Consider the following 27,683-nt stretch of genomic DNA (forward strand, 5'->3'; position numbering starts at 1 on the left):
TTCCAGCCCCACCAGCTAGCGCACAATGAATTAGTGCTTCCTAAAGGTGTTTCTGATTCTCTCTTCTGTAGCACAATCTTCTGCCTTGTATTTTGGGGTGTATCCAGATAGCATTAGCCTGTTAAATTAAAAGCTTAAAATACACTGTCCCGTTGTGGCCCGGTTTTGGAATTTCTTCACTTTTTCCATATACTGACCGCGGCCTCCCCTCCACGGATGGGGCTTGGGTCCCTCTGGCCTCCTTCCCCATCCTCCCCACCGCCCCCCCAGAACCTCCAGAGCACATGAGTCCTCTCGGTTTCCAAATGGGGAAACTGAGGCGGGACACGTGAAAGACAGGGTCACGAAGAAGAGCGCCCGAGAAGGGGTTCTGAAGCAGGGAGTCGGATTCCAGAACCCTCGTTCTTCACCCTTACGGGAAGGAAGGGAAGAGAAGAAAGGGGGAGCCTTGGGACCAGGGAGGGGAGGGAGTGGAAACCCGTCAAAGAGGGCGCGGGGGGAGAGACTCCTGGCTCGAAGGAGCGGCGCTTTTCTCCCTCTTTCCCCAACCCCGCGACAGACTCCGCCCCAAACTTGGCCCGAGGAACGCGGGGAGGCGGCAAGGGGGGACCGGGGGCGCTCCCGGGGCTGCGGCCTTTCCAGCCGGCGTCCCCCTCCCGCCTGCCGCCGTCCCTCCCACTCGGCTCTCCCTGCCCCTGACATCACGCCCCGGGAGGCGGGATCCGGGAAGGAGGGGACTCGGGGAGGAGGCTCCGCGCCACGGCAAGGGAGGAGGGCGAGCGCGCAGTCCCAGCCCAGAGCTTCAAAACAGCCCGGTGGCCGCGCGTCGCGCCCCAGCCCGTCCGTCCGTCCAGCCGCCAGCGCCTGGTGAGTGGGGTTCGCCCTCCCCGCGTGGCGCGCGCAGGACGCGGGGCGCCGGGGCCACGTCGGGGGGTTGCGAGCAGCGTGTGCCCTGGGGAGCGGGCCGCGAGCCCCCGCACCCACGGAGGGGCGTCTCTGCCGTGGGTGGGGGGGTAGGGAGGAGCCGAAGCCCATCCGTACCGAAAACCCGCCGCTCCTCCGCCAGACGACCCGGGCGCGGACGTCCCCCGACCACTGCGCCGAGTTCGCCCCGGACCCCGAATTCCACCTCCCCACCCCCGGACTGCTTCCTGCGCCTTTTGCGCCGAGGCGGGCGGGAAAAGTTTGGGGAGGAGTCAGGGCGGCTCCCCTCGCCCCCGCCAGCCGCGCTCCCAGGGCTCTCGGAGTCCAGGGCAGTCCGGCGTCGCGGAAAGGTCCCGGGCGCCTCGACGCAGGGTCCCCAGCCTCACCGAGCGGACGGGACCGGCGGGTCCCCTCCTCGGCCCCGGCGGCGGCTCCGTTGCGCCCCCCAGCGATGAGGAGCAACTTCCTTAGGTCTGGAGCGCTGGAGGAGCCTGGGGGCGCCGCTGGGATGATTGATTCTCGCTCCCCACTCTGGTTGGGGTTGGGGGGGGTGTTTGAAGACCCCAGCGTGGATTCCAGAGAAAGGGGAGGCCAGAGCTCGTGTATAGAGGGACTATACACTCTCCAAATCCAGGGTCCTAAACTTCACCCCCAGGGAGGTCCTAATTTGGGGCTGGCAGGGGAACATAACCAGGGGCCAGTGAAGGGTACTTGGATAGGACAGACACCTCGCAGGGCAAAGAACCCAACACCTTATTTTGGAATGAGGCAGACAGCCCAGTTTCAGGTTTGGGAAAAGCTTCACTACATCCTCCCAAAGATGTGTGTGTAGGGCGGCGGGGGGGGCGGGGATCTTTACCCTTGGCTGTGTCTGCTGTGGAGAGACCAGCCTGAAAAGGGACGGACAGAGGAGAAGTGAAGGGTTTGAGAAACGCAGCCCAGATCCTGTGTGATCCCGCTGATGGCACTGAGGAGGGCACATTTGTAGGGACAGAAACAGAAAGTACAGGTTACCAGGGCCTGGGGCAGGGGGTGGGGAGTTATTGCTTACTGGGTCTGGAGTTTTTGTTGGGTGAGAACATTTGGGATGTAGAGAGTGATGATGGTTACGTGACATTTTCGATGTATTTAATATACGTGAAATCTACAATTACAGGTGGTTAAATGATTGATAGGAGGTTATGTATATTATACCACAATTTAAGAAAAAAAGAAGTGCCGTCCCTGCTTCCGTCTGAATTAGTAAGGAGTCCCAGAGGTACTGACTGCTGCAGGTCACCTCTGCCCAGAATTTGGCCTCAGTATAAGGAAGTGGAAGGAGGCTGAGGATGGGGCAGGAGCCCAGGTTTCCCCAGGAGTCGAGAAGGGACCAAGATGAGAACCAAAGCTAATGGAGCATTTGCAGAGCACCTGGCAGTGTTCAGGGCGCCCACGCTCTCCCCTTCTGGAAGCCTCACCCAGCTGCCTCCATCCCCACTCCCAGGTGGCAGGTGGGGAGAGCCAGGCCAGAGACATGAAGTCAGTTTCTCAAGATCACTGAGCCAGTAAGTACCAAGAGCCAGACTTTGAACCCCCATGAGCCTCTCCCCAAGCCTTCCCTTTATTCACCTGGCAATGCCCTGGTGGGTTTCCTGGAATGCGGGGGAGAAACTTCTGGAGAAACCAGGGCCCAGATGCCCAGGGGGGCCTTGGCAGATGCCAAGCCCACAGTGGAGGGAGGGGCATGGGGGTGGCAGGAAGGCGCCAAACCTGTTTTCCCACTGAGGGATTTGTGATCCTCGGCCTCCACCCCCGCCAGGAACTGGGGAGTGGGAGTGAGAGTCTGAGAGCGGGCCACATAGCCTGGAGCCCCCTCTGCCCCCAAAGTGGGGAAACTGAGATCCACGTAAGACCTGGGGACCGGTGTTGGTGGTGGAAGGCACAGAGGTGGCCAGCCTGGTGGGGATGCTCTGGGGCGGCCGCTGCAGCACCCCACCCAGGGGGAGAGGTGGCACTGTGTTTGGCTGGCGTGGTCCCGTGTCCATGGCACAGCTCACGAGGGGCTAGCAGGGGCCCCGGCATGTGACTGTAAGCACAGGACATATCCGCTTGGTCACCCCGCCCCGCACACACGTGTGTTTTATAAGGCCCTCTCTTCCTGGAGTGGAAGCAAAAGTTTCGCCTAGGTTTCCTTTCTCTGCCTCGCCTGTGCTATTCCAGGCAGAAGCTCAACCCACGTGTGTGTGCGCACAGACTCTCCATTTTACGGCAACAGGTGATTCAGAGGTTGACTCGACCGCCCGATTTTCATCCCTGGGGACTCTCCTGTCCGGCTCTGCCGCCTTCCGGGTGGATGGGGAGCCCAGCAAAGGCCAGCCCTATGCCATAATAAACTCGGCCAGACACGACCAGGAGGGGAAGTCTGTCGAGACAAAAATATAGAAATGCCCTTCCAGGCCAGATGGGATGGCGTTGGATTGTGGCCACTGTCCAGCTCCGTGGACAGCTGGGGCCTCTGACACAGGCCACGGGGAGCTGCAGAGCAGGGTGGTGGCAGCCATCCCTCAAAGGGGTGACAAAGGGAGGTTGGGGTCCCAGGCGCTGGGATGGGGAGTAGAACCCTCCCAGAAGAGGCAGGTGAAAGTCCATGACGAGCCTCCTGGGAGGAAAAACTGGCTCTGGACGCATGACAGGGCTTAGGAAAGTAGGCAGTTGGCATGAGCAGCTAGAATTGGGGACAGGAGGCAGCTGGTGCTGTGGACAGACTAGAGGCCTGACTCTTGGAGGTTGGCTTCAGCTCGTCCTGGGAAAGGATGGGGGTGGGGTTTGGGATGGCGGGAAGACGAGGCTCCCCTCCTTGCCCCAGGAGGGATGGAGTCTGGCTTCCTGCAGGAGTTACCCAAAGAGGGCAAAGAGTGGAATCGTGTTCAGACGCATCTGGCTTTCGTTAGGGACAGGCCAAGGGGGGAGTCTAAAAATATCAGAGCCCGAGCTGCCACCCAGGGAGAGAAAGTGCTGCGCTAGTAACTTGATACCCGGGTGGGGGCTGAGGGGGTGTCTCTGACGCAGGAGAACCAGCGGAGCTCTGTTCCAGTCACTTGGGCTCTTCCAGGCAGCCAAGCCTTGGGCGGAGGCCTGGGGTGAGGCCTGGCGGTGAGAGCTCTCTGCATTCAGGCCAGCCATGGGCTAAGACTGGGGGGATTTCAAGGGCATGAGAACCTTAGGAAGTCCCAGTCTGACAATGAGAGACCCACAGTGGGGGGGGGGTGTCACCCAAGATCACCCACGACTTTGGCAGTGGAACCAGGACTATATCTGGATGTAGGGACTCAGTGCCCAGGAGCCCAGTGGCTTAGGACTGGTCCTTGGGATTCCAGGCCAGGTCCCCAGGGTCAGGGTCCCACTTGGGATGCTGGGTTTCCACGCTTACGTACTAATGGGAGCAAGGTGGGCAGGAAGCCATGCTTAGGCAGTGGGTCACTTCCCACTGGGCACTGGGTCACTCTCGGGCACAGACTCTCTGCAGACTCTGGAGATGTTGGCCCATCCTGGGGTAGGATGTAGCGAGGAGGGGGGCTGGAGGCGAACCGGCTAAATGAGTCCCTCCCTCTTTCCCATTTGAAGACACTGTTGGTTTTGTTCACGCAGTATCTCGTCTACCTAATGAGTCGTCATTAACCAGAATAATTGAATTGCTCTGGCCCTCACCGTCCTTGGGAAGCAGGGCTTCTGTTGATCTAAAAGGGAACTGAAGGTGAAGAGGTGGCCCACACTCCCGCCCCCCTGTGGACGGGTTGGATGACCTCGGCTTCTAGAAGCTTCCTCGCACTCCTACGTCTAGAGCTGGGGGAAGGGTCACCAGCGTGACATTCAGCATCAAGGTGATCTGGAGAAATACACGCGTGACTTGGTCAGCTGTCGCTATGGAGGATGGAGGGATGGACAGTTCCGTCCGTCAGTGCAGACTCCCTTAGAGAAGAGGCACTTTGGAGATTTCGTGTTCTGAAGCTTCTGATCACCAGCTTATGTGGCAAACGGCCTCCCCTCAAAAATAAAATAATAATAATAATAATAATAATTAATTTTAAAAATTTGCAGTGGAGGGCGCCTGGGTGGCTCAGCGGGTTAAAGCCTCTGCCTTCGGCTCAGGTCATGATCCCAGGGTCCTGGGATGGAGCCCCACATCGGGCTCTCTGCTCAGTGGGGAGCCTGCTTCCCCCTCTCTCTCTCTGCCTCTCTGCCTACTTGTGATCAATTAATGTCTTTTTCTCAGTTGCTATTTTGAAAAAAACATAAATTGCGCCCAGACCCATAATATCCCAGATACTTTTGGGTAGAGTGAAACTAAAGTGGATGCTTTCAACTTTAAAAGTTTTTAATTTTTAAATCCTTCTTTTTTTTTTTTTTTTTTTTTTTTTTTTTTAAGGTAGGCTCCATGCCCAGTGTGGAGCCAAACACAGGGCTTGAACTCATGACCCTGAGATCAAGACCTGAGCTGAGATCAAGAGTCGGACTCTCGACCGACTGAACCGCCCAGGTGTCCCAACTTTAAAACCCTTTTTTAAGTAATCGGGGGATTTCATGAATCAGCGTGGTGACCCGGGGCAAAAATCTTAGGTCTGGAGTGAAGGACATTTCGGAGTCAGCATACGGGACGGAACAGTTCACACTTAACGCGTCCGATCCAGGAGCAGCTGTGAGCTCTCTGCCCAAGCTTCTCCTTTGCAGAGACGCCCCTGTGTTCCGCTCCTAGCCCCTCAGCTTCCCAGGGAGTGTCTCCATCTTTAGTGAGGGTCATTTTGCTGCTGGGATGACCTTGGACGTTGTTCTAGGTATTGGAGACGTTGGTGCATTGATGAAGACAGAAGCGGCTTGCTTGAACTTGGGGAAGGCCGAGGGAGAGGCTGGCTAGCCCGCTTTCATCTCGATGGGTATTTTGAAGAGCTCTGTGCAGGGAGCAAAGGGCGATCTCCCTCTCTTTAAAGGAGGCTGCCGTCTAGTGAGGGGACGATGAGTGCAAGGACACGCGTGTCAGGAGCTGGGTTGAGAGATGAGGTTTCGGGGAAGCCCATGGTCGTGCGGCAGGCGAGGCTTTCCTGCAGCCCGTAGGACCGGAGGTGGGCTGGGAAGAGTCCACCAGCGATGGCTGTGGGTGTGCAGCCGGGCACAGAGAAGAGAGGCAGAAGATGCTGGCGGGCGCAGTGCAGGGCACGCGTGGGGGAGGAACAGCAGTGGAAGGTGGGCACAGAGGGACTCCAGCCCCGTCCATGCCACAGAGACTAGACTCACGAGCTTCCCCCATACCTGAAATTCAAGAATAGTAAAATGTTCTCCCCTGAATTCCGCAAGCCGCTTGCGTTCTGCAGCTTTGGGGGAGGGGAGCTTTAGGAGCTGGGGGGTGGCCTGCTGGAGGCTCTGCGGACAGAGGGCGGGGTGGGGGCTGGGCGGTCAGCTGGGGGCTGAGGTCATGGGGACTTAGCCCTTGAGGTACCCTCCAGCCCCTAGGGAGCGTGCCCCTGGGACATCCTGCTATGAACACCACGTGGGTGGGGTGGGTTTCCTGCCTGGGAGCTGGGAACAGCATAGGGGGCCACAGGGAGGACAGTGGCTGCAGTAGGGCCATTCTGAGAATGCCAGCGAGGTGTCCAGGACACCGTGGGGGATGGGAGTCTGGAGCCGAGAAGAGCATTCAGAGACACACAAGGACCCAGGTCTGGACCTGTGTCTTCAGCTGGAATTTGAGGGTAGGAGAAAATGACTTCCATGCTGCCAGTGTTGTCAGGAGCAAGAATAATAATTAGCAGTGCTGTTATTACAGGATTTGTAGGACGCAAAGCAGTCTCCTGGGCCGTGGGCTTCATAGCCTTTATCTTGTTTAAAATGAACAACAACCTATGAGGTAGAGACTGTCATTATTCCCGTTTATAGATGGAAGAGTGGAGCCTTAACATTTTTGCTTAAAACCACCAGTGGCCGTGTTTGGCTTTGAATCCAAGCCTCGTGGACCCCACAGACCATGTTACAATGGATGTATCCCATCCCTTCCCTCTCTGTACTGCATCTGTGTCCTCCTCTTGAAGTAATCCCGGCCTCTGGGGCCAGGAAATTTCCTTTGTTACGGATGTTCTGCTGGGTGTCTGGGAGGTGGGCGCTCCTCCTCCAAGGTCAGCCATCTATGCCCCCAGGGTCCCGGGCATGAGCTTGCTGCCCTCCAACCTGTCTCATGGAGGACAGACCCCTCTGTCTTAAGGGAGGTGACAGTTAGTGGATGCAGGGACCGCCATCTGTTGAGTTCACCGGGTACCCCCGGCATCCAGCCCAGAGCTAAGTACGCAGTAGGGACCCGGTAAGCTCTGTCCCATGAGAGAGGGAGGCACCCGGCCTCTTGGGCTCCCTGCATCTCAGCTGGCCCCAGGGGGAGGAGTCCCAGCAGGAGGGCCCCCTGGGTGGGCAGGGAGCCAGCTAGAGGCTGCAGGGAGTGAGAAGGGAAGGGAGAGATTGGGAGGGTGTGAGGGATAACTGGGGCCGGGCAGCTGTTCTCTCTCCCTCCTGCAGCTGGCTTTGCCTGGAGCCAGGTCAGGCCCGGGTGGCACGGTCAGCGTCCATTTATATCGATGTGACACGGGATCACATTCTTCCAGGCCCGAGCCCGAAAGTGGCTTCATCACCGCCACGCCCAGAGTATGGTCTGCTCACCCACGGGCCTCTGGCGACGGTTTCTACAAGCACGTGAGCAGGCGTTCAAAACTGGGGTGTGCTCACGTTTATTTCAAAGTGGATTACTGACATGTCAGTCCCTTGGCAAGGGGTACTGATTTCCCTTTTATGGAGTAATACCCATTTAAAGATTCAATCGATTTAAGCTAATGGTTGTAAAGACAGTGACGGGGCACGTGGAGTACAGGTGTTGACACACAGGGCAGGAACGAGAGCGGCGGTGTCCTTGCACCGTGGGTATGCATGCACGTGCCCTTTCCTCCGTGGTAGGCATCCCCCCTCCACCCCGATGCCATGAGCTTTGGCTGCTGATGATACACAGCTTCCCTTGCTCCGGAGAATTTCAAGAACCCGCACCCCCACCCCTCTGGAGGCACCCAGAAAGTCATGCTCCTGGCCTCAGGGCTGGTGGACCGCACCCCAGGGCATCCCCCCGCCATGTCCCCAAGCTTGGAATGAGCCCCGGCCCAGCCTGTCCCATGTGGGCTGCTCCCATCTCTTGGGCATTGCGAATAATGCGGCTGTCAAAATTCACGTCCCCATCTGGGCATGGGTTTTCCCTTCTTTTGGGTAAAACCCTGGGAGTGGAATTGCGGGGTCCCATGGTAACCGTAGTTGCATGAAGAGCCACCAGACTGTCATGCAAAGTGGCACCAAGTGGCTTCATCTTGTCATGTCCCTGCCAGCTGGCTCCTTAGGAGCCTGTGCTGGTGAGGCTCCTATCCATCTCCAGCAGGTTCCCGGAGGCTGGGGCCCCTTATCGAAGGCTCTGGAACCGGCTGGTCCAGCTGAGTGGGTGGAGGGGGGACGTGTATGGAAGGAAGGGGGGGCGCATGCTCTGCCGTCCCCTGGGTAGGGGCTACCCGAGCATTTCTGTGTGACTTCGGGTGGCTCTGGATACAACGTTCAATGGCATTAAAGCACTTTGTGAGAACGTGGTCCCCTTTTCAGTTCTCTTTCAACGGTTCTGATTCCACCGCAAGCACATCTTAGCTGGGGCTGACATGTTTCGTGCCTTTCCGACCTCATGTGCCTTCTTCAATCAGACAGAGCAGGTCTCCAGCTCAGCCCTTTGACAGACAGCAGCATCGAAGCCGGAACTTGTGGGCTTTTGTGGGGGGCGGGGGGAGAGGTATTTATTTCCACAATCAATCTCTATTTGTGGCAAATGATGCTGATTTTCCGCTTCAGCTTTTAAGAACACACTTATTTCTGTTAGAGAGTGGGTTTATTTAAGGACCAATAGGTGGTAGAATCCCACTGCCCACCTCGAGAAGGGGACAGGCAAATGAAGTCTCGGAAAAGCTTGTTCTGAATTGTAGGACCCAGTAATCAGATGCGGGGTCGGGAAGCAGTGAGGTCCCCAGTCCCGGGACATGTGCGGATGGGAACTGGACGCTGGGAGAAGAATGCAGGAGGGGGCAGGCGGAGGCTGCGTGATGACCCAGCGCCTTTCCACTGAGACTGCGTGAGTTCGCGATTCTCATCGTGTGGGGTCATTTTCCCAATTCCACGGCTCGACGGTGTCATAGCTGCAGACGCCACGTCATCAAAGGTGCCCCAGTCAGAAGGGAAAGGGATTTGGGGGATGGCCTTTCCTTCACAGCCCATCCTCTGCCCCCCGTCACCAGGCATCCTGGCGGGGAAATGGTACTCTGCCATTCCAAGTTCATGGCCATGGCTCATTCCCCAGTTGGCTCAGCATCTACCCTGATCTTGAGTCTTTCACGGAGGGACTCTCTTCCTGTCCTTCCCCCTCTCCCCACCTCCCGACCCCCCAGTTAAGGGGCTGGCCTGCCAGCTCTCAGGTTAGTGAATCTGTATGGGTGGGGAACCGAGATGGGGAGATGCAGTGCTGGTCAGGGTTTTCCAAGAAACAGAACGAATTCAGGACGTGCGTCTGGAGAGAGAGTTATTTTAAGGAATTGGCTTACATCGTTATAGAGGTTGGTGAGTGCAAAGTCTGCACAGTGGGCTGGTGGGCTGGAGACCTGGGGAAGAGCTGATGCTGCAGCTCGAGTCTGAAGGCCATCTATGGACTGAATGCCTTCTTGCTTGGAGAAAGTCAGCCTTTCTGTTCTATTCACGCCTTCACCTGATGGGATGAGGCCCACCGTGGGAGGAGGATAATCTGCTTTTCTCAAAGCCCCCCAGTTTAGATGTCAATCCCTTGCAAAGAACACCGTCACACAAATAATGGTGGCTCAACCAGGTGGACACACACAACTGATGATCACAGTTGCTTTAGGGAAAATAGACACATAGCATGACATAAAATAGAACCCCTTTAAAATCATCCCCTTTTGAGTTGCTTCCCAGCCTTCCAAGGAGAAAGTCTCAGTGCTGGCTGGCATGTCTTTAACACTTCCTAAACACATGTGACATCCTGTTTCAGCAAGAAGAGACAGCTGGCCTTGGTCATGAGCTTTCAGCGGCCACTGTTTCTAGCTGGGCATCTGATCACGTTTTGTTTTCATTGTAGTTCTTTTTCCCGGCACCCTCGATTAATGGCAGGCAAGGATGACTTTCCATGTGAGTCTTGATCCCGGGTCTCCTTTTATAAAGATATGAGCTTAAAAGGTGAGGAAGCCTGTCGGAGCAAGGGTGGTATGGAGATACCCCTGAGATTCTGAAGGCGGGAATAGGAGTGATGGATTTGGGAAAATGGATGTAAGCCTGGTGGGTTGGGATGGTGCCTGAAATACCCCCTATTGGTCTAAGGTTCCTCCGGCCTGGTGAAGTTGTAGGAAGTGATTTCTGGTCCCGGACTTGCCAGCAGAATGCACTTATGGAAAGGACAGCTCCTGGTCACTTAGGAGAGATGACAAGGCTGTGATCATGAGCGCCACTGATCCCCCAGGGATTGCTTGAAAGGCACTGATACAGAGTGTTCTGTGAAGGAGAACACAGCCGCAGCCTAATGGCTGTGAGGACGGGTGACTCCCTGTGTTTGACACCTGCTTCACCCCTAGCCACCGAATCCAAATCCGCCTCACCCCCAGGCTGACACGTGAGCCCACAGGGACACCACCAACCCTCTGTGGGCTGGGGTGTGGGTTTGCCGGGTGGCGTAATTATAAGGAGCTCCTCAGATGACAGCAGCCAGCAGGGAGATCTTTAACTGAGGGCTCAGGCACGGTCATCAGCAGAATGGTGGCTATTAGCTCTTCCGCAAAAGCTGCCCAAACTAGCAGACATTCAACAAATATTTGCTGAGTAGCCTTGGGCTCTGGGCGTAGGAACATGGGTAAGGCCTGATCTCTGTCCTTGAGAATGGAATCTGTTAAAGCGCTGTACCGGTTAGCTGTTGCCGTGTAACAAGCCACTCTGGAACATACTAGCTTAAAACAGAAAACGCTGATTTAGCTCACGATTCTGCAGGCGGGCCATGCGGGCTGGGCTCAGCTGGGCTCCCTCACGTGTCTGGGGTCAGCTGGCAGTCGGCCCGGGGGCTGGCTGGTCCAGCGTGGTCTTTGAACCTGCAGTCACTGAGCGGAGAGATTAGAAGCGTGTGACGCCTCTTGGCTTCAAGTCATTTCCACTGCCTTTTATTGATAGAAGAACTGACGAGGGCAGCCAGGGTTCAGTGGGTGGGGAAATAGATTCCACCCCCCTTTTGGGGGGGATTAAGATTTATTTACTTATTTAAGAGAGAGAGAGCTTGAGCAGGAGGGTCAGAGGGAGAGAGAATGTGGGAGCACGACACAGGGCTCCATCCCATGACCCCGAGATCGCCACTGGAGCCAAAGCCCGAGAGTTGGATACTCCAACTGACTGTGCCCGCCAGGCACCCCTGGATTCTCTTTCTTAAAAGGAGGGTTCGATTTGCGAAAATTTTGTTAAAATCTTTTGTGCCCGTGAACCTGAGGGATGTTGGTCGGCATTCTTCTTTTCTTGTGATATCTTGCCTGCTTCTGGAATCAGGGTCATGCCGGCCTCGTAGAATGAGAGCAGGTGTGTGGGTGTGGTGGGGGAGAACCCTCCCCTTCGATTTTATGGAGGTGTTTTTTGTATAGAGTTGGTATTATTCTTCCTTGAATGTTTGTCAGGATTCACCAGTGAAGCCATCTGGGCCCGGAGTTTTATCTTTGGGAAGGGGCTCCCGGCCCTCGATAAGTATCTCTTTCTCCTTCCAGTACCAAACTGGAGAGAAACATCTAGCTCTGTTTCTTCTTCTTAGCTCTCCAACTCCTTGAAATCTGGCTCAATGAGCTGTCCCTTGGACACATATTTATTGGGCACCGTTTACAAACTGGGCACTGTTCCGACTACTGGGAGGACTGTCTGTGCATCATACAAGGAGTCGGTCGCAGGGGAAACGAGAACACGCAGGTAAACAATGACAGCGACAGCGTAACATCAGGCCAGGACAGGTGCTATGGGAGAAGAGTAGAGAAAGGCTTCAGTTCACGTCAGTAAGATTCTCATCAGCAAGTTTGCTCAACGCCGCCTTCTCTGATCTCTCCTCTCGAGGCTTCTGCTTCTGCATCCCATTGTCTGTTCTAGGCTTTCTCCCCATCTGGTGCCCCCTTCCCCAGTCTTCTTCCAGGTGCGACTGCATACCCCACCTGCATGCCCGTGATGGGGGGCTCTGCTGGCCGCTCCTATTCTCGCTGGAGGGAAGGTCCTGCCCATATTCCCATTGCCGGGGCACATTTCCACATTGTTACCAGACTTGGCTCTCCCAGTGGGCCGTCGCCCTCACCCTTGCCCGGCAAATGTGTTCCTCCTGCTACAACCCACACACATCAGGGGAACCAGCATCCGCTGTGCTCATGCCGGGGCCCCCGATCCCCAAACCCAGTGCCAGGCTTTGTGACTCTTCTGGAGAGCTCCTGCTCTTGTATCTCACCAGGGACCTGTCCCTTTCCTGCCTGCTTCTCCTCCTTTTTTTTTTCCTAAGATTTTATTTATTTATTTGTAAGAGAGGGTACACAAGGAGGGGGAGGGGCAGAGGGAGAGGTAGGCTCCCCGCTGAGCAAGAAGCCTGATGTGGGACTCGATCCCAGGACCCTGGGATCACGACCTGAGCCTAAGGCAGATGCTGAGCTGACTGAGCCACCCAGGCGCCCCCCTTTGCCTCCTTCTAACCCATCTTCTGACTGTGGAATGCGTTTCTTCCCGAGGTAGGTCTCACTATGTTCCTCCTCGAGAGCCTTCTGCCCCTCCCAGCGGGCCCTAGGACGATGTGCAAGCTTCCAAGGCCTATGACGCTTCTGGCCCAGCCCTAGGCCATGCCCTGCACACACCCTACTCACCCTTGTGCTGCGCGGCCTCCCAGCACGCCCGTCCCCATGGCTCTCCTGCCAACCCCCCCGTGCTCCCGCCCTCCCCTTGGAGACCCAGCTCAGATGTCACTTCCTCCGTGAAGACTCGGATGCTGTCCCCGCGGGGCCGCTCCCGCTTCCTCTGTGTTCTCACAGCATGCCTGGCATCATGTCACATCGGCTTATGTACCTACCCGCCCTGGTGTTCTTCACTGACCCGGCCGCGCCCAGGGTACACAGGCCTGCCTGACTCTTCTGTGCATCACCGGGGCCCCGGACATGGTGGGTTCTCGATACGTGCTCGTTGTGGGAGTCATCGCTCCATTTTAAAAACAGTGAGCGGAAGGCTGGGGTTTGAGCCCGCTTCTGCCACCTGCTAATTTCATGATCTGGGAAAATCCTCCAAGTTCAACTTCTAGGCTGCAAAGGGGATCATAGCCCTTGCCCACCCTTCTGACGGGGGGCTGTCACCTCACTGACACGTGTTGACCCTGCGTGCCGTGAAGAGAGGTGCTTTTAGCCTGGGGGACTCTGGGTGACCTGTGCCTCACTTTGTGGGGCCTAGAGTAAAGCTGTGCAGTGCTGGCCAGCATCCAGAGCCACCTGTGGCCCCGGGATCTCGGACCCGTCTGATCAGACCTTAAAGGACTAGGACCCCAGGACAGAAAAGAAATTCAGATTTCGGGTGGGCAACATGGTAGTTTCTCTAGTGCCAGATTGCCTGGGTTCAAGTCCCAGATCCAGCCTTTACTAGCTGTGTGACCTTGGGGACGTTGCATAACCTCTCTGAGCCTTTTCTTCACCTATTCACTGAGGCTCATTGTAGCACGGACATCAGAGTGTTGTGGTGAGGAATGAGTAGGAGCTTCGGAGGCACTGAATGTTGGCTGCTGTGCTGCTGTGGTCATGATTATTCCAGTAGACGGAAAGACTCGGGCCTGCACAGGCAGGGTCAGCCTCAGTGGTTTCTGCCCCGGAGCGTTGCTAAATCCCAGCGTCCCGCCTGTTGCCCTTTCTGCCGCCAGCCCAGCGTTGGCGCTGTGCCCAGAAGCCCCAGCCACAGTGAGCGCAAAGCTGGGCCGCCCAGGGCAAAGGGGCTTCTGCCAGCCCGAGGGCATCTGGGACGCCTGGATATCCCAGTATGGCTGGTGTCCAGATACCAGGCCAGGAGGCCGAGCTGACCTCTGCCTTCCTGAAAACCAAGGCCAAAGCCGCTGCCCCTCGGAGCACTGTGGGTGGTAGGAGGAGCCTGGCTCCCTGCCAGCCAGCCCATGGGGAGCACCTCCAGCTCTGCAGCGGGCCTCCTGGCCTCCTCCCGGGGTTCAACCCAGAGCCTCCTCAGCCTTTCAAGTCAGAGCTGTGGGTGGAGTGCTTCTGGGTCGAGGGAACGACCCCAGGCCTCCAGACGCCAGACTTCTCAGGTCTGTTTTGACAAGTTCCACCCCTCAGGATGGTCCCGTGCTTACAATTCCAGGAACGGGCTCCAACTCAGCCTGAGAATGGGCCGTGGTTTAAATTGTAGGAAGAACTCCCGAGGGTGGGAGTGGAAGCGGGTGGGCCGCGTGGTTGTCCCCGCGGGAGGCTGGCCGGTGGGCTCTCTGGTTCCCTAGCACGGAATCAAGCAAGGGCTAGAGCCCCTTCCTTTGAGCCTCAGAGGCCAGGGCTGCAGTGGGGAGCGGTGTTTTTACAGAGGGGAGGAGAGGAGGGTCCCTGGGCAGGCCCCATAACCTCCTTGTCACCTGCGAGACCTCATGGTGATATCCCACCATCAGCAGCAAACCAGGTGTCGCTCCCAGGGGAGGGAGGGCTGGTGAGTCACCAGCAAGGGCTTGTCCCCACCTGGAACTAGACATGCATAGTATACACACACACACACACACACACACACACACGGTCAGGCAAACATCGGGCCGAGGCAAAGCAGGACAGCATCTCTCCCTAGAGCCAGCAAGGAGATGCCAATTTTTGGTCCCTGAGGTCTGGACATTTCGGGGAGTGCTGTCCCTCATCCTGTCCACCGTCCACACTTAAAACTCACCGAGCTGCAGATACTCCGTTCTGCGCGCGGAATTCCCAGAGTCCCACCGTCACCTCCCAGTGCTTCACCCCCCACCTCAACTCCAGGTCCCCCTAGAGGGGCTGGCCAATGGAGACCCATTTGCTGCTCCTCCTCTGCCCGTTCCTGATTCTTTTTCCTTTTGAAAAAAAAAAAATTCTTTTGCACCTTAAGTTCTCTCGTGTCCTGGGTTCGCTTTTATTTTATGTGATTATTTTTGTGGGTATTTTCTACAATGGAGAGTGTGTAGGCCTTCAGTCTCAAGACACTGTCTCGTGGTTCTCCCAGTGCATCTTTTAAATCGAGGCTGAGGGGTCTGCGAGACCCACCTGAGTTTCCAGGTGCAACGGGCTGTGTTGGGATAAATGTAGCAAATAGAGCCGAGTCTGTGTACTTTCTGAATGAATCCTTTCAGTGACCAAGGAAAAGCTCTCTCCAAGATCCAGACCCATATCCCGAGCAGATCAATAAAGACAACGCTGGCTTCAGTGGGCCCATGAGCTACTGGGATCAAAAATGCAGGAAGTGCTATTTTTAAGGCAAATGGAGACCTATGTGCGGTTCTCCATCAGGCGCCCTTGAATAACGCCCTGGTCATATCCCAGCCTGGGCTCACGGGCAAGTGCAGAGAGACGCTGCCTCCCCAGATCCCTCTGGCCTGCTACAGAGCTTGGGGGAAGTCCCGCCGAAGGTCAAGGGTGCCACACTGCCTGTGACCTCTCGCCTGAAGCAGATTGGGCCCCCGTGTGATTTTCATTAGCCGTAAACATGGGAGCAGGAGGGAGGGTAGCAGAAAATGTCCCGGAGTCCGAGTTGGAAAATCCGGGGGTTGGAATCCATCTCTGCCAACCTTGACAAATCACCTGACGCCTTTGTGAGCCTCAGCCTTTCATCTGTAAAGTGGGGATAATGATACCTTGCCCCGCCAGCCTCACAGGGTTGATGTGAAGGTCTGACACCAGACATGCCATGATTAACTGCCGCTCCGCCTTTAATCCTGGAGATCCTGTGGGGTGAGCCCTCGGAGCACCCCCTTCCTGCCGCTGGGACCTGCTTTCCGTCCTCCATGTCTCAGGGACATCCGACCGAGACAGTGCGTTTGCTTAGCACCTGCTGTGCAGCCACTGAGGGCTCAGAGTGCTACAATTTTGCAGAGAGCTAAAGATGTGTGGACAGCCCACGGAGCCCCTGCGGGGTGGGAGAGGCAGCTAGCCACGCCAAGGACAAGAAGGGTTCTTCGGGGAAGAGAAGCAGCCTTCACAGCCCCCCGATGTGCTCCGTAGTTTACAACAGTTGCATCGTCATAGGATGTCAAGGGCGGTGATCCACGTGGGGATGGCCAGACTGTGCGGGGATTGAGGGAGTGGGCAGGTGTGGGGGTTGGGGTGACGGTGACAAAGAAACTCCCCCTGAGGGCAGGAAATCACTGTTTAAGGCAGAGGAATCAGGAAATAGAAGTACAGGAATATTGTCTGGAAATATGGAACTCTGGGGAAAAGCCCAGCTGAAGGGGTTAAAAGTGACTGTGTCTGGAGGCCTGAACTGGGGTGTAGGCAGAGGCTGTGGTTTTTCACTACGTGCTTTTGGTTCTTTTATCTTTGGGTTTTTTTTCCCCCCCTTTGTCATCACATGTATTATGTAGATCGAAACGTATTTTTTTTTAAACGATTTTGTTCGTTCATTTGAGAGAGAGACAGAGAGAGCACAAGCAGGGGGAGAAACGAGGGAGAAGCAGTCTCCCTGCTGAGCTGGGAGCCCGATGCGGGGCTCCATCCCAGGACCTGGAGATCACAACCTGAGCTGAAGGCAGAAGCTTAACCATCTGAGCCACCCAGGTGCCCCTCAACATATATGTTTAAGAGAGAAGTCCTGTAAGTCTTAAGACCTTGATTTCTAGGAGCCCCTGGGGGGCTCATTCGTTAAGTATCTGCCTTTGGCTTGGGTCATGATCCCGGGGTCCTGGGATGGAGCCCTACATCGGGCTTCCCCACTCAACGGGAAGCCTGCTCTTCTCCCTCTCCCACTCCCCTTGCTTGTGTTCCCTCTCTCGCTGTGTCTCTCTCTGTCAAATAAATAAATAAAATCTGTTAAAAAAAAAAAAGACTTTGATTTCTAGACAGGAGCTTGGAAGGCTCACTGAACGCAGTCAGGTCCGTGCCCAAATCCAGGCGGCCTTTCTGAACCGGGGCTGGCTCGGCCCCTGAAGAAATGGCCCAAGGATGGCACGGCGGCTGGTCTGCCTGGTGAGGGTTGGGGGGCACAGGGCAGGGGCCACTGGGAAATGCTCACTGACATTGGCAGACTGTCTCCTGTCCTCTGAGGGGTCCCCCAGTGAGGTCGAAAGAGCCACTGGAGGGAGAGATCAGGACACGCTCCCATTCTGACCTTGCTCCTGCTTCGCTGTGGGATGGCAGCAAGCTGTGGCCCTCTCTGGTCTCAGGTCCCGCCTCTGGTCTATCAGGGCTTTGAGCTTCTCAAGAGCAGGCACAGTTACGTGTTTTTTTAAAACTACGAATGATGAGAAATAGCTTTCCGTGCACCGAGCACGGCAGCAAACGGGGAGAGAGAGAGGAATGTGGGAACAAAGGAGATACTTTGAGCCCATGGAAGTCCCTGGAAGAAAATAAGCCAGGGGGACAGGAGAGACCATATGGGGGGGGCACGTGGGTGCTTCACAGCAGGTGATCTGGGTGCCTCTCTGAGAAGGGGGTGTGGACCTGAGACCTAGACCGTGCAAGGGAGAGCCAGCTGAGGGTGGCAAGGAGGGAGTCCTCCAGGGAACTCTGCTCTGGGGAACTGAGACCGCACCTGAAGCCCACAAGGACAAGGGGACCAAGAGGGATGGGCATTTAGTGTGTCATTTTTTGGGGAGGGAAAAGAAATCTTTGTGAACGGCAGGGCTCAGTTCCGTGCCGCCTTGGGTTTGGTGGGCCTGTGTTCATGCCGCCCCCCAGCCCAGGACTCAGTGTATCTTCGGGGTCTGCAGAGAGGGTGCACAGGGGTGGGGGTGGTGTCGTGGGAAGGGGTGCTCCGCTGGGAAGGGCCCAGGAGATGGCGGAGGCTGGTGTGTAGACGCGAGGATTACGCTTCCTGCGGAACTCCGGGCGGGAATGGGTCAAAGAGGTGGCGTGGGTGCACTAGGTCACCTCTGAGAACGGAGATGGCACAGCACCGCCCTGTGAGGGTGCGCCGAGTACAAAAAGGGTAAAAGCAAAGTCAGCTGCAGGTGCACGTCCTTCCGCCCAGCACCCCCGCTTCTAGGACTCTGCCCCTCAGATACACTGACGCGAGTGTGCAGGGGCGTGAGTGGAAGCGGGGGAGCCCGGCGGGCTCAGTCGGTGGAGCTGCGACCTCTGCCCTCGGGGTCCTGAGTTCGAGCCCCACCTTGGGAGCAGAGAATAAAGGTAAAACGTGAAAGAAAGAAAGAAAGAAAGAAACGTAAGGATGTCCACTGGCAGTGCAGCTTGAAGTCGAAGAATGTTCGGAGAAGACCGCAGGGGCCATCAGTGGGAACCAGCGAGCCGCCGACCGCGGCTTCGGCCTCACAGGCCGGCGCCAGGCCGGCGGCCATTCCGGCGAGGCGGTGCAGCGGCTGAAAGGGAGTGATGCTGGAGGGTACCGGTGCGGGGAGAAGCCGGGCTGGAGCACGGGCTCTCGGCTCCACACCCCGGCCCCCACCAGCCCAGGGGGACACCCCGCCCCAAGAAAGGGAGACGCGGGGCTCCCCGTGAGCAAACGCTCCCACTACCCTCAGCGAGGGAGGAGGCGTGGGGGAGAGCACAGCCGGCAGCGCGCCCTTTAACCCCCGAGCTCCACCAATCCAGAAAGTGGACGCTGGGGCCCCCTCCAATCAGGAGCGAAGGGCGGGGCATGAGGCCAGAAGTGCTACTCTGGTGCTGTTCCCTCCACACGGAAACCTCAAGAGTGGAGAATAAGTGTTCCCACCCAGCCCCTATTCCTGGTGGGACGCACAGCAAACCTGCAGACTGGTTCCCCGGAGGAAGGGAAGTGGGACAGTGGCCTCAGGGATAGTAGCTTAAGAGAGGCCTGGTGTAAAGACGCAGGAGCAAAGGGTCCCTCTTAAAGGTTTAGGGGATCTCTTCTACTTATGAATGATATCCTCCAAAGACCCTGATGAGGTCACGAGCAATGTCCTAGCTGCACAAGTTCTTTTTACCCCCATTTTGTTTTTACAGGAGGTCCAGACGTCATCATGGGGGAGCACTAAGCTGGCATTTGCTTCTCTATGCCCTCATTTTTCTGGACATCTACCAGTTCAAACCAATCTGTGGCCACCCTTGTATGCCCCCTCGATCTTTCTCTTACACTGGACTCAAGACCTCTTGTAAAAACTTAACTCTTTTCTCTGCAGAAGCTCCTTGCTAATGTCTGGAATTCCAGGTGTTAAAGCTGTGCCTCCCAGAATTAGGCGTTTGAGAACCAGCCTCAGGACTTTTGTTAATGTTAAAGGCCACCATTCCTTTTATTTACATATTTTTCTTAAATGACTCACTTTCAAAACTTCAAATTTGTCTATAAATAGCTTTACTTTTTATAAAAAGAACCTTAAAAATGAACGTATTAAAATCTAAACGACATTGTTAAATTCTAGCTATACTGGCTTACCTAAAGTTCTGCTTTTTCTTTTCCTTCCTTCCTTCTTCTTTCTTTCTCTCTCCTTCTCTCTTCTCCTCTTCTCTTTTTTTTTCTTTTTCAAATGGCAGGTGTTTGAGACAGGCTAGCACCAAACTGGGTCTTTTTCTTTGGTGGACTCAGAAGGATTAGAAGAGGACTTTCTCACTCCGTGGTTCAGTGTTATTTAATGCCTTATCAACCAATGTTCCAACCAAAAATCATGCCCTATAGCATTTGAGTTCCACACTTTGGAGAAAACTGAGTTACAGCCTTTCCCCCTTCTTCTGGAAAGTTTTAGTTATGTGTCCATATGCTTTTATGTCATCTGAAGTGGATAACATACGAGGTCTGTTATCACCTTGGCATGTATAGCCCTTCCCGATGAGGTTGGCTTTTTGACAAAGGTCAGAAATCTGTTTGGGAGCAGCCTATGATGATATTTAAGAATGATGCAGGTGTGGGGCACCTGGGTGGCTCAGTTGGTTAAGCATCTGCCTTCAGCTCAGGTCATGATCTCAGGGTCCTGGGATTGAGTCCCCATGTTGGCTCCACACTCAGCAGGGAGTCTGCCTCTCCCTCTCCTTCTGCCCCTCCCCCCACTCATTCTCTCTAATAAAATTTTTTTTTTTTTTAAAGAATGATGCAGGCATCAATAAAAGAGTATTTGTCCTTTTAAGAAGAACTGGAAAAATCTCTGAGCTGGTTTGTTGGGTTCTTCTTATTGATGACGTGCAGAATCACAGCTGGGACCGCCCAGACTGAGCTCTGCAGCCAAGGCTCCTGGTTGGGTGTTGGGGAGTCCTGGGTCTTATGCAGTCACTCTGTGTGAGCCCACAAGAGTCCATCCCCATGAAGGAATAATAACGAGTTCCGTGAGTGAGAATAAGCATGGCCATACATGGGACAAGCCCTCATGGATGAATGCCTTTGGCACCCTTTGAAGAGCCCTCCGGCATCACTTCTAAAAACCAGCTACAACCCCAGTTGTTTTGCCAGATTTCCAATTTCACTTTGCAGTCCCTTCCTATTGCATATTATTCAGACTGTCTAGCCATAGTAAAAAAAAAATAGTAAAAGAATAAAAAAAAAATTACCCCCAAATCTCAGTGGTTTAACATCCAGAGGAATTATTTGTCCATCACTCTATCTGTCCAAAGTGGGAGACTTCAAGGAATTGGGGCTGCACCATGCTAACGATGTCATAGGGGAGGGATGTGGGAGAACTCACACCTGCTCTTCAGCCTGGAAACGACATCTGCCTGCCTTGCTTGCAGCCCATTGGCCAGAGTTAGTCACAAGGCTCCACCCTCCCCGCAGGGGAAGCTGGGAAATGCAGTCCTTTTAGGAGGCATAGGGTCGCTCTTTCCTGCCCTGGCACCTTTACGAAGCATGCTGCTCTGAAGAGGTGCGATGCTTTTCTGAATTCCAGATCCCAATTGGTCCTCACCTGTCCTCCACCACGAGGAATACTTGGCATCTAGATGCAACCAGGAGCAGCTCCCCCTGCCAGATTTTGTGTAGTAAATCCTCCCTAGACGAGGAATGATGAGAAGAGTGGTTTTCGCCTTTTTTTTTTTTTAAAGATTTTATTTATTGAGAGATCGAGAAAGAGTTCGAGGGTGGGGAGAGGTAGAGAGAGAGAGAGAGACACTCCCAAGCAGACTCCCTCCTGAGGGAGGAGCCCTACACGGCGCTCGGTCTCATGACCCTGAGATCACCACCTGGGCCGAAATCAAGAGTCGGTTGGATGCTTAACAGACTGAGTCACCCAGGTGCCCCATTTTTTGATTTTCTAAAACCCCACTAAAAATTGCCTGTTTTTCATTTAATTCTGTTCTGTCATTGACGAATGTATTTCTCTTTTGCACCCCCTTTAGTGCGTCTCTCTCTGTCTCTCTGGGCTCTAAGCGCGACTCCTCGCCCCGCCGTGCCCGGTGAAAATGTTGGTGCTTCTGGCTTTCATCATCATCTTCCACATCACCTCTGCCGCGCTGCTGTTCATCGCCACCATCGACAATGTGAGTTCCTTTTCCTTCCGGTCATCCCACAACCCCTGGATCCTGCAGTCCATAGAAGCAGGATGGAGAATTTCCCCTAGTTGATTAGGATATGGGGTTGTCCTCCTTACGGCGACATCTCTGCTCAGGCCCAAGGACTCATCCTCCGTGTGGAGGTTGGGAGCATCTCATGATCAAGTGTGGGTGTGCAGGGACCTGGCTTCCCTCATCCCTGATGCCCCCCCTTCCCCCGCAGAGCCTGGCATGGTGGCTGGGGCGTAGGGAGCTCTTTGAGGATGCTGCTTGGATTGAACCCTCCTCTAGATACATTTTTCAACTTCAGCCATTTGGGGCTGGATCATTCTTTGCTCTGGGGCCATCCTGTGGACTGTAGGATGCTTAGCAGCATCTTTGGTCCCTGCTCACTGGATGGCAAGCACTCCCACCCCTACTTGTGACAGCCGAAAATGCCTTTGGACATGGCCAGATGTCCTGAGGGGGAACAAAACCACCCTCAATGGAGGACCGCTGCCCTGGATCCCCTAGGTGACACATGCTAGGTGATCTCTGCCCCTCCTGCCCTTGCAAATCAGGAACCCAATTGAGAGCCACTGAGCTATGCCCTTCCTAGCAAAGCTCATGCTTGGAACTTTCCCGGTGGCCCAGGCTCCCCTGAAAAATGGAACTTTTTAAAGTACCGAGCTTGCAGCCATATGGCAAGGATGCATTTGATAAATGAACTATTGGTATAGATTACTGTCTGTCCCAGCAGGAAATGAAACTTTGTACTGAGGTTCTCAGTGGCCCACACCTTGATCCAAAAGCCTGGCTTCAATCCCAATCAGTTCAGCCTCAGGGGCATTTAGAGTCAGAAACATGGCTCCCAGAGCCCCCAGATGCACCTCACGAGTGGCCACCAGCTCTGCTTACGTCTGGGACCCCTGTTAATTTATCATCACATAACAAACAGACCATCACAACACCTGCCCTGTAGGAAGTGAGCCCTGTAGAGTGCAGGCGGCCGTAAGCGGCAGAGCTGGCATTCAAACCGCTCCCCACCCTCAATCTCATCAGGCAGGTAAATGCAGTGATCAGTTTCGGTTCCTGAAGGTTCTGGAAGTGAGTGTCCAGGGCAGAGCTCTCACGTTGATACTGTGGCTTGAGGCACTGGGCCTGCCATTACCCAGAGGACCCCACGGTCTGCGACATAAATTCACTACCGTGAATGTTCTTTCCGAGCCTCCTTTCAGTGTCCCTTGCCTCTACCCCTGTGGGATCCTGAAAGGGTCCCAGACACGGTGAAAGGGACGGACAGACCTTAGGGGCCAAAAAGCATCAGCCCAGGCCCCCGTTAATCCTTCGGGTGCCCTTGGGTGTTTGTGCTGCTTTGCACTCCTGAGAAGACACAGCCTTGTTTTTGCCTCTCAGGGAGTCAGCGGGTGTCGTTAGGAGTTAGGAATTGCACTTGACATGTAGCCGGCACACGGTGGGAGTTCAGCGACCGTTAGTGGACGGGAGGATGGGAGAGGGAGATTCCCGTGTTTGGGTGGGTGGAAGGCGTACAGAGGGCCCACTGGGCAGGGAGCCGCAGAAGCACAAAGAGGAAGCAGGCACTTGGACAGAAAGAGGAGGGCTTTGTCTGATCATTCCTTCTGTACCAGGCCTTGCCCCTAGATTTCAGCCTCTCTGACCACGGCCCCCCGCGACTTCACCCCTGTAGTTCTTTGGATTAACTGCGGTGCATGCCTGTGACCCTCCCTGAGCGTTGTCTGTGCTCCTGTGCCCTGCGAGGGCCCGGTCCCCGGCCCGCGTCTTACTTTTCTGCCACCCCACGCATAGGGGAACCTGTCGGAAATGCAGAACCCTGGCCCCACCCCAGAGCTCTCAGTCAGAATCTGCATTTTAACCTGACTCCCGGTGACTCGCATGCACAGGGCAGACACAGAAGCGCGGGTCCCGAGTACTGACCGGCCACTGTGCCTCGAAGCCGAGTAGGAGGAGCGTTTTCCTGGTTAACCAACAGCCCATACTGTGTTTCCGTTTGTGTTTACAGGCCTGGTGGGTAGGAGAAGAGTTTTTTGCAGACGTCTGGAGAGTGTGTGTCAACAACACGAATTGTACAGAAATCGATGCGAGATATCAGGGTGAGTGGCGAGCCGGTGCAGCGCACCTTAGCTATTCCCTGTGAATAGTGAACTCCTGTTCGCTGCTTTCATGCCCTTCCTTGCACTCTCGGGGTCCCCCAGAGGGGCCTGGCCGAGGGCTCTGTGCAAGCTGGAGACAGGAGGGGTGTGCAGAACCCAGAGGCTGGGGGCGTGCTGGGCCCAGCGGAGTTGGGGGCACCCTTCCCTTCCCTGTTCCTGGACCCAGGAGAGCTTCTGCGTCTCTCCAGGAGCCGGCAGATCAGGCGTCCGGTGAGGCCTCTCTTCTTGGCTGGTGTGCGGCCGCCCTCTCCTCGTGGCCTCACAGGGCAGAGGGGCAGAGAGCCGAACTGGTCCTCCGCCCTCACAACCTGATTTACCCCCTAGAGGCTCCATGTCCCGGGGCCATCCTGTCGGGGGGTTAGGATTTCGATATCGGCATTTTAAGGAGATGGAAATGATCTGCAGCTTCTGTATTTGGACTGCCCCTGGGGATTCCAAATACGGATTCCTGGTAGCCGCCCTGGAAGCACTGTGCCCTCATCTCAGGGAGAGGGGTCTAGGAGTCTGGTTTTTGTTTTGTTTTGTTTTTTTGTTTTTTTAGGAATCTGTATTTTTAACAAGCCTCCAGGTGATTTCTGAGATTGGGCCAATTTGGGAAACACCACTCTTAGCCAGAGGGTCACAGCCTTGGCCCCACGTTGGACTTGCCTGGGGGAACCTTACCCACCTCACCCCTGTGCCTGGTTCCAACACCAGAGATTCTGACTCACATCCTCTCCGTGTAGTGTGCTGGATTTGTATTTTTCATGCAGCTATAATTTAGAAACAAAAAATGTACTTCTTAAGGGCTCAGCTTATAGAGTTTGGACAATTACATATATGCCCACATAAGACCATCCAAAGCAAGATAGAGAATTTTCCTGCTACCTTAGAAAGTTCCCCTGGGCCTATTTCCACTGGTTTCCCACAGGCCCTGTCCCAAAGGCAACTGCTTCTGACTTCTGTCACCCTAGTCTCCTTCCGTCTGTTCTTGGACTTTGTGTAGACAGAGTCATCCGTTGTGTGTGTGTTGGGGGGAGGTGGTCAAGCTTCTTTCCTCAGCGTAAGGAATGGGCCAAGGGCCTGGGTGCCCTGTGGGTGATCCCCACATGTGGCCAGGGTGAACGAGTACCCGTTGCTCCAGCATTTCGTGAAGGATTTAGGAATCACGCTTCCCTCCTGTCAATTTCAGGCAAACGTCGGAAAAAAGGAGAAGGCTCTTTCTTAGGTTTTCCTGGGCAACTTCAGCCACTGTCCCCTCAGCTCTCTTAGCTGCGTCCTGGTGATAACCTTCAGCCCTTAACCGGGGACTCCCCTCTTGGCAGCACACCCTAAAATCCTTGCATGGATGAATTCCTTCCACTTCTCCTGCCTGAAGCGGGGGGAGCTGCTCTCATCCCTGTTTTCCAGAGGAGGAAACTGAGAACCATGCAGGTGGTTCCAGTCTGTGTCCTTGACCTTTTCTCTACACCCGCAGTGTGGGGCCTCCACTGTGTCCTCCCTGGGTGCCGTGGCCTCCATCCGAGACCAGCTCCTTTCTCTGATGAGATTTCCCTCTGCAGACCCCTGCTCTCCAAAAGGGAGCGCCTCCCTTTCTCTTTTTCCTAAATAGTGGTCACAAGGGTAACTCTCTTCTTTTCAGGGTGTATTAGGTAGTTCCCAGAGCACTTCTGAAGGTCACTCAACCCTGTGAGCCCTAGATTCCCCAGAGTCCCTCTGGAGACCCCTAATCCTGACCCGTCCATCCTGACTTCCCAAACCAGTTTGCCAGGTTGGAACCCGAGGGTTTGTACTTTAAAAAAAAAAAACAAAAAACCAAAAAACCCCAACCATGTGCTGAGAAGAATGACAGAGCAGGTGGTTCTCACTCCCTTTTCCAGAAAAAGACGTTGGGGACCCTCTGGTCCAGTGCACAGATGGACACTGGGGGAGGGGACATTGGGACGACCCCTTGGCTGTTCTTGTGCTCATACTGTGCAAACGTACTTCTGCCTCCCATCGTCCCCGACTCTGGAGCTGTCCCATCAGTCTGCCCACCGGAGGGGCCCAGGGGTCTGCGGTCCTCAGTCCCGCTGTCTTGCCCTCTCCCCACAGATTACCCCACAATGCAGGCAGTCCAGGCCACCATGATCCTGTCCACCATTCTCTGCTGCATCGCCTTCCTCATCTTTGTGCTCCAACTCTTCCGCCTCAAGCAGGGAGAGAGGTTCGTGCTGACCTCCATCATCCAGCTCATGTCATGTAAGTACAGCGACGGGCTTCCTGGAATAAGCATTCCCTTCCCGGCCACTGTGAGCAGGAGCCAGGAGCCGTGCAGCGGGTGAGGCTTTGGAAAGAAGCCGGACGCCATGCTGTGGCCTAACATTTTATACCTCAGAGTCGGGATTTAGACAGAGGGTCAGAGCAGCCGTGCCAGAGACAGGAAGCCTCAGCCAAGATCTGCAGGGTAAGTAGGAGCTGCCGTCAAGAATGTCCTATCTTGGTACGGAGGGAAGAGGCACAGGTTCCCCAGGGAAGATCAGGGTACTTGACCTCATCCTGCCACTAACGTCCGTTGATGATTCACTCAGGATGCTTTTGACTTCAAGTAAGAGGAAAATCCAACTAACAATGACTTCAGCCCCAAAGACTGTTGCTTTTCTGAAACAACAAAAAGCTTGAAGGTGGAAGGTGCCATTGTGGGTCTGGCAGCCCAGCAGCTGCAGCAAGAACCTCCACTTGATCCTTTGATGCTTTCATCCTCAGAGTGTCAGCGATGACCTCCTCATGGCCCCCAAAAGGCTGCTGTAGCTCCAAACATTCCTCCTGACCTAACAGTATCTGAAGCAGTTAATAAGGAAAAGCACGGCAACCAAAAAAAAAAGTGCTTTATCCTCCCTGTCTCTTTCCAGGGAGTAATATTTTTCACTGAAGCATTTCTCTGTGGCCAGAACTGCAACATATTAGAAGTAAACAGGAACAGGATTGCCTGGGTGCGGGGGGGACAGTTGGCAGAGTATGGTGCGCAGGCCAAATCTGGTTCACTGCCTGGTCTTGTAACATTTTACTGGACTGTAGCCCCGCCCATTCATGTGCATACTGCCTGTGGCTATGTCCACGCAGCCACCGCAACCATGGCTGAGCTGAGTAGTTGGAACAGAGGTTGTATGTGGCGCACAGACCCTGAACTATTCTGTCTGGCTGACCCGTGGCCTTAGACCAGTGATGGGCTGGGTTTCCAGCTGCCCAGGCAAAATCGGGCTCAGCTAGCCGCAAGCGGGAAGTGAAGCCATACAGAGTGGGCAGCCATGACCTGCAATGAAACAGCAGCAGTGCTCTTTCCCCTGGACTAAAATAAACACCCGCCAATAATCAGAGCTTAAGTGTGCTTCCTCTCTGGCCATGGTCCCCTCGGGTCCATGGCCCATGCTTTGACGTGGTCTGTGTCTGATTTATTTGCTTGCTTTCGGCAGGCCTCTGTGTCATGATTGCGGCTTCCATATACACAGACCGGCGTGAAGACCTTCACAAGAGCAACTTCGAATTCTACCACCAAGTTCAGGAAGGCAGCTACGGCTACTCCTTCATCCTGGCGTGGGTGGCCTTCGCCTTCACCTTCATCAGCGGCCTCATGTACCTGATCCTGAGGAAACGCAAATAGAAGCCCGGGAGCGAGGTCGCTTTTGCTGCAGTACAAAAATCTACGTTCAGATAACCGTTTTGTATATAATCAATTTTTTGTGTGCGGTTTTTCTAGCAAACATATTGTTTCCTTTAAAAGCCAAAAAGAAAAAAAAAAAAAAAGAGAGAGAAGAATTTTGCATTCTTGAGATCAGAGAATAGACGATGAAGGTTGGGATGCGGAATTCCTGCCCATCTGAAAGTCTCAACGAGACCAAACCCCCAATCCAGCGATGCTCAAGTCCAAAAACATTCAGCAGGAGGT

At 54.9% G+C, this 27,683-nt stretch overlaps 1 protein-coding gene across 2 annotated transcripts; it reads left to right on the plus strand.

The window, feature by feature from the left end:
- The first annotated feature begins 748 nt into the window (after nucleotides 1-748).
- On the plus strand, nucleotides 749-27,550 carry EMP2 (epithelial membrane protein 2). Of its 2 annotated transcripts, XM_032836333.1 has the most exons (6): nucleotides 750-867; nucleotides 14,564-14,565; nucleotides 21,456-21,596; nucleotides 23,629-23,719; nucleotides 25,853-25,999; nucleotides 27,211-27,550. In XM_032836333.1, the coding sequence occupies exons 3-6, from the start codon at nucleotides 21,519-21,521 to the stop codon at nucleotides 27,396-27,398; spliced, it is 504 nt and encodes a 167-aa protein (XP_032692224.1). In that variant the 5' UTR covers nucleotides 750-867; nucleotides 14,564-14,565; nucleotides 21,456-21,518; the 3' UTR covers nucleotides 27,399-27,550. The 2 variants fall into 2 exon arrangements, with proteins under 2 accessions (XP_032692225.1, XP_032692224.1); XM_032836334.1 differs by lacking the exon at nucleotides 14,564-14,565 and having other exon boundaries at nucleotides 749-865; nucleotides 21,458-21,596.
- Nucleotides 27,551-27,683: the final 133 nt, after the last annotated feature.

Source organism: Lontra canadensis, unplaced genomic scaffold (genome assembly GCF_010015895.1).
Source record: "Lontra canadensis isolate GAN:19392208 unplaced genomic scaffold, GSC_riverotter_1.0 scaffold91, whole genome shotgun sequence".
In the NCBI taxonomy this organism is placed as follows: Eukaryota; Metazoa; Chordata; class Mammalia; order Carnivora; family Mustelidae; genus Lontra; species Lontra canadensis.

Bases quoted from the DNA above. Each gene is read 5' to 3' on its own strand.
- EMP2 (XM_032836334.1), top strand. From the start codon at position 21,519: ATGTTGGTGCTTCTGGCTTTCATCATCATCTTCCACATCACCTCTGCC. The intron at 21,597-23,628 runs GTGAGTTCCTTT...TTGTGTTTACAG, and splicing joins TCATCGCCACCATCGACAAT to GCCTGGTGGGTAGGAGAAGA. The intron at 26,000-27,210 runs GTAAGTACAGCG...TGCTTTCGGCAG, and splicing joins CATCATCCAGCTCATGTCAT to GCCTCTGTGTCATGATTGCG.